Consider the following 12,016-nt stretch of genomic DNA (forward strand, 5'->3'; position numbering starts at 1 on the left):
ATCTATATATATCTATCTATATAATTATATAATCTATATATATAGATATCTATCGATATCTCTCTATATATATGATATATATATATATATATATCTCTATTATATTATAATATGATATAAGAAATATATATATATAGATATATATATATATATCATTATATATCTATATCTATATATATAAATTATATATATCATATATATAATCTATATATATATATATATCTATATATCTCTAATACATATATTATACTATATATCTACTATATATATCTTATATATATCTATAATATATATATATATATATATATATATATATATATATATATCTATATTGTTCAAATTCTGAGCGCCGACAACCATAACTCAATCACCTTAGATGAAAGCTTTCTGTCGCTAATGACAACGAAACCACTCAGGCTGAGGCATAGAATATGACAATTCTTATTTTGGAGTATATGTATAGATAATAAGTAAAACCATGCGCTGAACTTTCTTCGGCACCATCGAGTTTTCTGTCCGATGATTGCCTCAGCCACGGCCAATAAAACTATTAGCCACTGCCATGAAGCTCAGCCACTGTCCAGTGGTGACCTATGTTGTTGGTACCCATAACGCTGCCAGAAGTACGATTATGGAACTTAACCATAAATAAAATAAAAATTACTGAGGCTAGAGTGCTGGAATTCGGTAAATTTTATAACTGGAGAATGGATGATCAAAGTACCAATTTACAACACGTTCGGACGGACAGACAAAGCCGCCAATTCAATAGTTTTCTTTTGCAAAATGTTAAAAACCGGTTGAGAACAGCACTCTTACTAGTGAACATGCCATTCCACAGATCCCCATTATATCTTACCTTGAAGAAGGAAGCCATTATTTGAAGTGACCTACTGCAGTTTAACTTGCTCTCCAGATCTCAAGAATAAAGATTTCTTTTGCGGGTCTTGTAAACTAGATGCATGGTATATATGCACTCCAGAATAATGCCGTATTGGCAACTCCTTCACCTGTTGACGGGAAACTCACGATCATATAGCAAAACATCCAATTATAATTGATGATGTTTACACGAAAGGGACGAGCAATAATTTATTTCCATAAAAATCGCAGCATTTCCATAAAGGAGAACAAACAGAGGATAAAAGTTAGCGTATCTATATTGAATTGTTACGTCTGCTGCTGCTGTAAGCAACAGTGGCTGTTCCCGAGTCAATTATATTTGTTATGTGTTTCTAGCAATGAATTATGCGGTGCTGAAATATGTACGTGCATATCCGTGTGTCTTCACATAAATTTACACGTGTAAATCTTATAGTTGTCAAGTGCAAAAGGGAAATTATTCATGTGTGTGCAATTTTCGTAAACACATTTGCACATACGCATACACCAACATACACACAGGAACATATATATATATATATATATATATATATATATATCCACGAGGAAAGTGAAGCAAAGCAGTACCAGTGCGAGGCCTTTTGAGCTATCGTCCTTTACTAAGCAGACTGATAAGAAAATAAGTTAACAAAGCAAGCTCATATAAATGACAGATAGGAAAATATAAGAAAATATGTACCTGGAATCCAATGCAGCTTAAGAATTAGCAGACCTAGCCCAAATAGGGGTATAAATATGAGAGGTTACAATATGAGAAGGTTACAAAGGATTAAGCCCTTGGAAGCAGAGACAAGATAATTAAAAGATTATATAGAGAGGTGACTGATCACCAAAATATTTTATAAAAGTACAATTCAATGAATCTCATTTTGGTAAACAATAAAATCATTTTACTAATACAAGGGTCCAAAAAATACAAGCTAGAGCTAAGGTTAAAGTTACGATTGGAAGTTCTATGACGGCAGACTCTAAAAAGTTTTCGTGAAAAGAAATCTTATGATCTAGCAATCACTGAACTGCCAGTCCAATTTATGGTGTGAGAGTTTCAACTTAAATGAATGAATATTGCATTGGATTTTTGCAGTTATGATAGAATACTTATGCTGTTAATTTTTACTTCTAAATCCTTGCTATATTGGCCAATATAAAAAGAGGAGCAGTCCATCCATGGAATTTCAAATATTATTTTGTTGATTTTCTGGGGTCAATTTTTATTAGCATTCATTTTCTTGTGTTATAAGAAAACACAAGATGGATCATTAAAAGATTTTCACAATGATTTTATGGTTTCCAGGCCGCTAAAGTAAAGTAAGCTAAGATGTTCTTGGAAGCTTCTCTCTCCATGTTACTTTCACTATGAGTAACATGGAGAACCAAATCATAAGAACATTCTCAGCATGCCTTATTCAATTGGTTTTCAAACCATAAAATCATTGTTAAAATTTTTTAATGTCAATCTTGTTTTTTCTTATAATAATTCACTAAAAGAAATACTAATAAAAAATGGCCATAAGGAAAGCAACAACATGATATATAAAATTCCATTTTTGGACTGCCCCTCAGTACTTCCGTTACTGATAATGATTTACTGTTCTATAACTGCTCACCAGGAATGCGTACGATCCAAGATGATAGGAGAAAGATGTGTAAGGTACTGTGTGTGTGTGTGTGTGTCAGCGTGCATGTATGTGTGCGTTAGTGTGTATCTGTGTGTTTATCTGTGCGTGATGAGGATATACGCATTCCTAGTGAGCTTTCTTCAAATATATAAGGCGGCTAACGTTGTGGAAGTGTTCTACTCAAAAGGATATAATTGGTTAGGTATTAAAAGATTTTTCTAGAAACACCACATAGTTAACAGACATGTTATCGCATTGTTTAATTTAGTTTTTAAGTTAAAGCATACATAATTTGTGCAGAATATACCGTCTTCAAACAAACTGAATAATATTAATAACTAAACTTACTGTTTTGCGTGACTCTTCAACGTGAATCCAACATGTCTGAAGAATTAGTTGACCTGCCCAAAACAGGAGTGCAATTTAAGAGGTTTACAAAAGATTAAGACCAGCAGCTCAGAAGCAGGCACAAGACAGTTAAAATATTATACAGGACGGTGACTGACCACACACACACAAGAAATTATTTTATAAAAATACAATTCAATAAATTTCATTTTGGTTCACAATAAAAAGTTTTACCAAATGACCCTTTGGATATTTGGTTGTAAGAATACTACCACAGTAGGTCCTCATGTCGTAAAAGGCCACTAAAAGGATAGCTGCTGCCTTGTAGTATTTTTCTAGTAAAAATAATAAACCTTTTCCAAACAATAAACCATGCTTAATGGTGCAAGGAATATGAATGCAGCTATGGCATCCTCTGTAAGCGATGCACATCAGAATCCGCCAATGGTGTGATAAATGGGCTAGGGGTACTGTGACAAAGAAGTTGGTGAAAGAGTGGAAGATAAAAGCAGGTACATGGAATGTTGGTACTCTAACAGGAAGACTGAGAGGCGTATTAGATGTGATGGAGAGGAGGTAAAATTTCTTGTCTGTGCAGGGGACTAGGGTGGAAAGGGAGTGGAACTGGAGAGATGGGAAATGGGTATAAGCTCTACTAAGCAGGTCATGAAAGGGAAGAATTGGAGTTGGAATTATAGTTAGTAACAAGTGGAAGGAAAATTATGGTAGAAGTAAAGAAAGTAAATGATAGGCTTTTAAATATTCCAATAATAATAGAGGTAAAAGTAGTAATATAATATCAGCATGTGCTCCACAGATGTGGTACCAAGAACAAGAGAATATTTAGACAAAAGTTTGAGGCTGCCATTAGAACAGTGAAAGAGGAGGTGAAGCTAATAGGAGCTGATATGAATGGCAAGCTGGGAGCAAGAAGAGATGGGCGTGAGCAGGTACACGGAGGCCATAAGTTTGGTACTGCAATAAAGATGGGGTTGTATATTGGATAGGCTCAGAGTTTTGAATAGGCATGTATGATCGCATGGTTACAGAAGTTGGATAAGGAGCTGATAACTTATGAAAGTGGAGGAGTGTAAAGCCAAATAGATTACACCCTTGTTAGAGGAGCTGACAAAACAATGTGACAAACGGCAAAGTGATCTTGGGAGAAGCGTGTGTTAAACAACATAGGTTGGTGGCGATGAATTTGAAAATGGGAGGAAGGAAATCCAAAAAGAGAACAAGGAGATCGAGAATTAAGATTTGGGCCCTAAAAGGAGAAAGGGGGAGTAATTTAGGAGAACTGTGATAGAGAGATGGCTAGAAAGGGGAACGTAGAATCTGGGTAGGGTAACTGAGCAGAAAATATCTGTGCAGGTATGTCAGAAATATGTGGGTGGGAGAAGCATATGAAATTCAAGTTAATAATAATAATAATAATAATATATATATATATATATATATATATATATATATATATATATATATATATATATACATATATATATATCGAGCTACAAATTGTCCTTTAATATCTAATTCGCTCTACCTCGGATAATATATATTTCATATATGCTATTAACACATATATATTGCATGATTGGGCCCCACCATCTCAGAGAAAGCAGGCGATGTTTTTGGACGCTTACAGATTACGGCAATATGTAATTTCCTTTATTTACTAAAACAATATAAAATATTAAGATACTTTCACCAATGTAACAAGTTCATATTGTGCAGAAAGTTAGAATGACAGAAGCACATGAAAAATGTTAATAATAGGACAAAAATAAAGACTGTTTTTTTTTTTTTAAAGAGAGAGAGATAACCTTTTAAGTTCCTTTCTAGATTAACACCATAGTTAAGAAGCCTCATGTTATTATTCCCGTCTTGTCACAAGGCCAGTCGCAAAATATCAGTGATTATCAATTTTACTATATTCCTTGCTACATGATATTTTCATCGTTGTTTACACAATGCATTATAATAAAAAATAACTTAACTCAGATTCTGTGTTTCAAGAAGCAAAGTAGTTTTCCAGTGCCGATGCAATTATAGCTGATTCTCATGTGTAAAGGAGTTGAAATGCTATTGTCGAAATTTAACTTCTCTCTCCTTGGAAGTCAACTACAGTGGCCCTCCCCGTTCCCTGACCAGTTCCTGTCTTGGGGAGGGTTAGCAACCACTAGCTGCTACCTTGGCATTGGTGAGTTAAGTTGTCTAAAATATGACCAACCTTAGGCTGAAGCTTTTAGCTCCACTAATTTTATCAGGGCCTATTAAAAGGTATAAATGAGAACGAGGCACAGGACAGAAATCGATGGAGACGACTCATTCACTATGGCGACCACATATTTCTTCTACTTTTTGGATCTCCTTTCAATATTCCAGCCTTAGTTTCTTAACTGCTGTACTCTTATTCTGTTTCAACTTTATTATCTTAGTCTGTTTTCCTTCCTTTCTGGGAATGAAGCACAGTTTTTGTATTTTCCTTTCTTATTTCACAATAACAACTAAAGCTTTCTGAATTCAAAATTTTATCAGGGCCTATTAAAAGGTATAAATAAGAACGAGGCACAGGACAGAAATCGATGGAGACGACTCATTCACTATGGCGACCACATATTTCTTCTACTTTTTGGATCTAATTTCAATATTCCAGCCTTAGTTTCTTAACTGCTGTACTGTTATTCTGTCTCAACTTTATTATCTTAGTCTGTTTTCCTTCCTTTCTGGGAATGAAGCGCATGTTTTGTATTTTCCTTTCTTATTTCACAATAACAACTAAAGCTTTCTGAATTCAAAATGTATGGCTTATTTTAACTTGCGGATTCGTGTCCACTCTCTGGGTCGGGGGAGGGAAAAGACTATTGTGTATGATAGTACCACTTCTAACTTCCCTAACCTAACCTTCAGCTGTAACTCTTCCCATACATTTGTACACTGCCTTTTCACTCCCCAATCACAACTCTCAATTTCATTTACCACTGACCCACTCACTAAGGAAAGTATCAACTAAGCTACAGTACCCACTATCATTCACTCTGACAAATGTCACCATTTGCACTTGGGTTCCATGCATACACACATTCACTGCTGCATCTACCTGATTATCCATACCACAAGCATCCTCCCCACATTCCTCCTCAGTTATTTCCCCACTTTCATACTTCTGAATGAAATTCCCCTCACAATCCCCTTTTCTGACTAACCAATTACAGCCATGTTCCCCATACTGAATTCTCAAAATCCCATGCTCACTATTTGTAGTTAGCTTCCCTCTATACTCAAATGGTCTGTCCAACCCGAAATGCAATAACACTTCAGCCCCAAACAACTTCACTACCGCCGACAACAACCGCAACAACATCTCCTTCTCCCACCTTGCTCCTCCGTACATGGCTCTTCCTTCTGCACACCATCCATCAATCTTACTCGCAGCTCATCTGTGCTCTCAGGCACTCCCTCAACCAGACCCTTACTCTCCAAATCTTTCAATGGCAAAAACAAGTGCTCACAAACTCTGTTGTCCTCACAAACCTATCTCTTACAACCAATGCCTCAGGCACTCTATTGGGATCCCAGTTGCTTTTCATAGGATCGTCACCCTTACCATGCATCCTCGACATTGCATCCTCAACCACATTCTTACTCCCCAGCACATATTCTAACCTAAAGTCAAACTCACTCAAATCCTCAATCATCCTTGCAATCCTAGCATTCACACTTTCTTTCTTAATCTTATACACTAATGGCTGATGTTATGTCCGTATAACAAATCTCACCCCATACAAGAACACTTTCAATGCTTTCCCACAGAACCTTATAGCCACAAGCTCTCTCTCAACTACCGAGTACTTTCACTCCGCTTTATTAAAGGCTTTACTTACATACGCTATCACTCTCAATTGCTCTTCTCCATTCATCTCTTGCAACTACACTAAAAATCCCCCCATACTAAACTCACTAGCATCTGTGTAGAGCTCAAGCCTACTCACATCCTCACCATAATCCAGGAACGCCAAGGTGACATCCCTTGCAGCCTCCTATTTCAATTTCTCAAACGGTCTCACCATTCGCTCATCCCACTTCAACTTAGTGCAATTTCTCTTCCCCATCCTTTCAGTCAGCGGCTTTTCTATCCCCAAACAATCCCTCACAAACTTCCTTCCAAACTCAATCAATCCCCCAAAAAAACTTTCAACTCACGCACAGTTTGGTGATGTGGAAATTCTCTTATCTTTTGTGTAAACTTTTTGCTCTTCCTTACACCACCTATGCCTACCATAATTGTCTAAGAAATTCCACCTCCCCAGCCAAATAAATACACTTCTCAAGCTTCACTTTCACTCCAACCTCCTCCAAACACTCCAGCATCTTCTCAAGCAACTCTATATTCTCTTCAACAGTTTCACTCACAATCAAAATATCATCTATAAACACAGTCACCTTCTCCCTATCAAACCCATCCAAAACTGCATTCATTGCCCTCTGGAAGGCAGCAGGCACATTAGCAAACCCAAAGCAACCTTTTGATTGGTAGTGGCGACTACCACTTGAAAAAACTGTAACAGCCTGCTCCCCTCCTCAAGAGCCATCTGATAATAGCCCCTTACCAGGTCTAATTTGGTAAACACTCTCATCCCATGCACCTTGTACATACCATCAGACACCATTCATCGAGAATCGCTCCTTCACAGGCACTTCATTCACCCTTCTGTAAGCTACACACATCCACAAACTTCCATCCTTTTCTGTACAGGGATTATGGGGCTATTCCAGGCACTCTCTCCTCTCTATCATTCCTACTCTCTCAAGCTCCTCACACTGCTCCTCAATCTCTTGTGCGATAGGTGTGGAAAAGTATCGGGGATGTTGATATTTTGGGGCATCGTCTCCCAGAACTATCTTAAATTCCGGAAGCTTAGACCCCCAAAATCCTCGTCTCCATGGCTTAACACACTCCGCATATTCCACAACATCCACATCATTCGCTCCCTGTCACCTTCACTAACAACTTCATCCAACCTAACTCTTTCTGTCAACTCATCATGCTTCTAGCTATCACCTTCTTTCACACTACCTGTCATCACCTGTCACACCCTAATGTACCTTTCTTTGTCCGCATTCACCAACGTGTATAGCAACCCTACACAATCAGCCTCACGTATACCCCACATTCGCTTCTTCCTAGCACTCGGCAACGATGCCACAAAAACCTGAGGATTCTCCATGTCTATGACCCCATTGTACGCATGCACACGCACTCTTACCAACTTTTTCGCATCCACACCTTCAACCACATATTCACACTTATCACCGTTGGTGATCCCATGACTTCCCGTCCATGCAGCTTTCACACTAACAACTTCCCCAACCTTGCACAGCACTTTTACACACTCTTTCGCAACCAACAGCACCTATTTCCTAACCCTCCTTCCCTATCCAAGTACAACTCCCCATGTTTATTCCCTTTCAATTGCAACTCAATTATGTTTGCGCTTGGATGGACCACCATTCCACACTCCTTCAAGAACCTATACCCTAACCACATGTACTTATCATTTATTCCCTCAACCGCACAAAAGTCATTTTCATCCATCACTATCCCCTCGATTTCTATCCTTCTACACAACATTCCCACCACAGGCATACCTAAATTCCCTATTCCTTGTACCCCTCCTTTACATTTTCTAACCTCACACCTACTCCACAACTTATCACATCCATTCTTAAAGAGAACATTGGCGCCGTAGCTAGTGTCAATCAAAGTGACCAAACACACCTCCTTGCATCTTACCTTCTCACTCATGCACTCATGGACTCTATCCCTGAACCCTTCCTCATGCAACAACCCTTCCCACACATGCATCACCCTTACTGCCCGCACATTAGAGGGCCCACCAAACTGAATCCCCTTAACATCTAGTTTCCCGAATTCCCAGCCTGATTCATCCTCTTTTGCCTACACACACTCACCACATGACCTTCCACTCCACATTCACACACAGTTCCTTACACATTATAGCATAATGCCAGTTCTTTCCTCAGCTGCTGCAAACCACATTCACACAGGTACCCCGACATCCACTAACTACATACCCTGTCTGCCCACATCCAAAACATTTAATTTCCCTATCTCTCCGACACTCGCTAATTAAATGTCCCATTTTCCCACACCCAAAACCACCTCCTAATGACCATCAACATTCATTCTTCTTATGACCTGGTTTCCCACATCTATAACACTTCGGCTCCTGCTCACAGCTAACTGACCCTAACCTTCCATCACTCACACTTCTATCTCTCTTAGGGTTCACCATACTTACGTTACTGGCCCTAATGCTCCTATCAACCAATCGCTCTGCCATTCACCTCGGCCATTCTAAAACTGGTCCCCTGTAGCTCCTAAACTCAGGAATACACTCATTCACTCCAGTTTTGACACTGACACTTCTGCTCTCTTTCATACACCAGTCTAATTCATAATCCTCAACTATCCCCAAGATATTATTCCATGTCAACCTCTCATTCATCCATCTTTCTTTCTCATTACATTTCAAATTTGTAATTCATACACACACTCATGCACAGTCATTAACAACTTCCTCATTAACTCCTTGCTCTCATTTACTCCCTCATCTCCAAACTTTTTCCCAGCTAAAATCTCTAACCGGCATACATACATCGACAACAACTCACCAACTTTTATTCTGACCTCCTCAAATTCATTCTTCCTTCTATACCTAAAGCTACTCATCACTATCCAAAACATACACAACAAATATTCTGTCAAAAGTTCCCCTAACTCCTTAACCTAAACTCTCCTATTTTCCCCATACTTTGCTGTACAATGTTTCTCATATTCCTTAAAAGAGTCCCCTATGTCATTACTACCATATTCCTCATATCGTGCACATCGGGGTACCTCTCTCATATACACAGCCTTTTGTATTTCTCGCTCACTCTTACTCTCACCTCCACTGCTCCCATCCTGGCCCCTCTAAAGCTCTTCCAAATACAATGAATCCACTTCCATACTCACATCCATACTCTTAGCAACGCCCGTCCTGCCCTTCTTCTATTTGCCTACGTGTACCCACCTACCACTATCCGAATCACTTGTCCTATTCCTTACTCTCTTATCCCTTTTCACAAAGTCCTCAGTCCTTGCCTTGTCCTGTGTGTCATCTTCTTCCCTTTAGTCTTATTCTTCTTCTCAGTTCCCCTCTTCCCCTTGTCCTCAGTTCTATCCTTGTCCTGTGTCTCTTTTCTTCACTTATCACAAACACAACTCCCTCTTCACTTGTACTCTCATCCACTTGCCCTCTCATCTTCTTCATCACTTCAAGCCCGCCACCAGATCCAGGAAGCCTACTTCTAACAGCCCCCTCTCCAAGAAGTCCCCAAAACATTTTCTGCACAGTAATCATCACCAACTCCAGCTTCTCATCCATTTTCTCAATCATTCACTCTTCAGCCCCTTTCACTTCCTCTTTTATTCCCTCTTCAGCACTCCTCATCATACCTCTCAACTCTTCCAACTCCTTTTGTTTCTGAAACTCAATCCTCAGCCTCTCATTCTCCATTTCCACCAGTTCTTCCCTAAGCCTCCAACCCTTCCATCTTTACCTCTTCAGCAGTCATACCGACCTCCCTGTCCCAGTCATCCTTTTACAGCCACACCAGCAGTCCCTGTTTGGGCACCAAAAAATTATGTGGTGGGATCACAAGCTAAGCAAGCAAGCAAGGTTTCTCCACATTTACGTTAATCAAATCTGGCTTACAAATTTCCCCCAGCCACACTTTCCTCTTTACATTACCTTAACCTGTTAAGCATCACCCACATAATAATATGTTTAGCACAATCTACTCGGTAGCGCCTTCAATGGGATATTACGTTCAAGACTTTAACTGTGCTTGTCAAGCCGCCAGTCCCGTAATAATATGTCTAGTCCTATAGAAAGTGTAGGAACATCATTTGGTAGCACTCTCAGCACATGTAAGCTGTAAATGGAAATTTATTTCCAGCCTGGCAACTCTTTTCTAGTGGTTGCTTATGCTAGAAAGTCTGGCCCTGGTTTTCTTTCAGTACGCTTCAGGTGTTTATCGAGACTAGTTGATTTTTGTGTCTTTCACAATGAATGTCCCAAAGAGGAGGCTTATTTCTTCAGGTGACATCAATCAAATACTAGATGATGACCTATTTGATGATAAGAGCTCTAGTTCTGAATCCTCCAGTGATGTGGATATTGAGGGTATAAACTTTTCTACCGATAGCAGGAGTGAAGATGTCTTTTCATTGCCGAGTGACTGGACTCCGAGAGGGAGAGAGAGAGATCCCTTTACTTTTGTTGTTAATCCCGGCGTGAAATTTACAGTTGTGGATAAAGTGAACCCATTACAATATTTTGAAAATTACTTTGATGATGAAATCATTGATTACCTCGTGAAAAAAGCAAACAGATTTGCAAATCAGTTTCTAGATGAGAATGTAGAACATTTGTCTCCATAATCATGAGTACTACATAAAGGGTTTCACACTGTGAAGTACGATTGTGTGTAGCCCCTTGCTTTAGAGATTTGCATACGAAGGAATAATAGTGCATGTATGTATGATATTTTTCATTCAGTATTATGTAGTCTTTTGAAATAAAATAGTAGTAGTATTAATTGTTTATTTATTCCAACATTTAATAAATTCCTACACTTAACTACATTATGAATTATAAGCATAATCAATATTAACCCTGAATAGGTGCAACGGGTCGTGCGCGACCTGAGGCGTATTTAAAAAAAGGATGGTTTTTTCCCATAAATTATTGCCCGTGTCAAATCTGGGTGTGATCAACCTGCAGATGTTCACTCTTCTACAACCTGTGACTGTGTACAGACTTGCCTATATCTGACTCAAGTGCTTCCCCCTTTTCTGAGAATCACTCTGGTCGAGGTTGACCTGCACGCACCTTTAAGAGGTAGGTGATCGAAAATCAAAGTTATTACAAAACAATTTCGCAATGAACAGTGTGCAGAGTCATGTGTCTTTGTTGTGTTAGAATGTCTGGCTGGATGGTGTGCCTACATCATGTGTGACCTTCAGAGTGGCTGAGAGGCCATATATCGCTATATAGTCCATTTTCCTTGGAGTG

The 12,016-nt window shown here is 38.8% G+C and overlaps 1 protein-coding gene across 1 annotated transcript in view; it reads right to left on the bottom strand.

The window, feature by feature from the left end:
- Positions 1–1,017, bottom strand: part of LOC135217202 (uncharacterized) — a 20,822-nt gene extending 19,805 nt beyond the window's left edge. Inside the window, exon 1 of the mRNA XM_064252935.1 lies at positions 860–1,017. Within this exon, the coding sequence (XP_064109005.1) occupies positions 860–877 (18 nt within the window). The 5' untranslated portion in view covers positions 878–1,017. The remainder of the gene's footprint in view (positions 1–859) is intronic.
- Between the last annotated feature and the right edge of the window lie 10,999 nt (positions 1,018–12,016).

This window comes from Macrobrachium nipponense, chromosome 7 (assembly GCF_015104395.2).
Source record: "Macrobrachium nipponense isolate FS-2020 chromosome 7, ASM1510439v2, whole genome shotgun sequence".
Lineage (NCBI taxonomy): Eukaryota > Metazoa > Arthropoda > Malacostraca > Decapoda > Palaemonidae > Macrobrachium > Macrobrachium nipponense.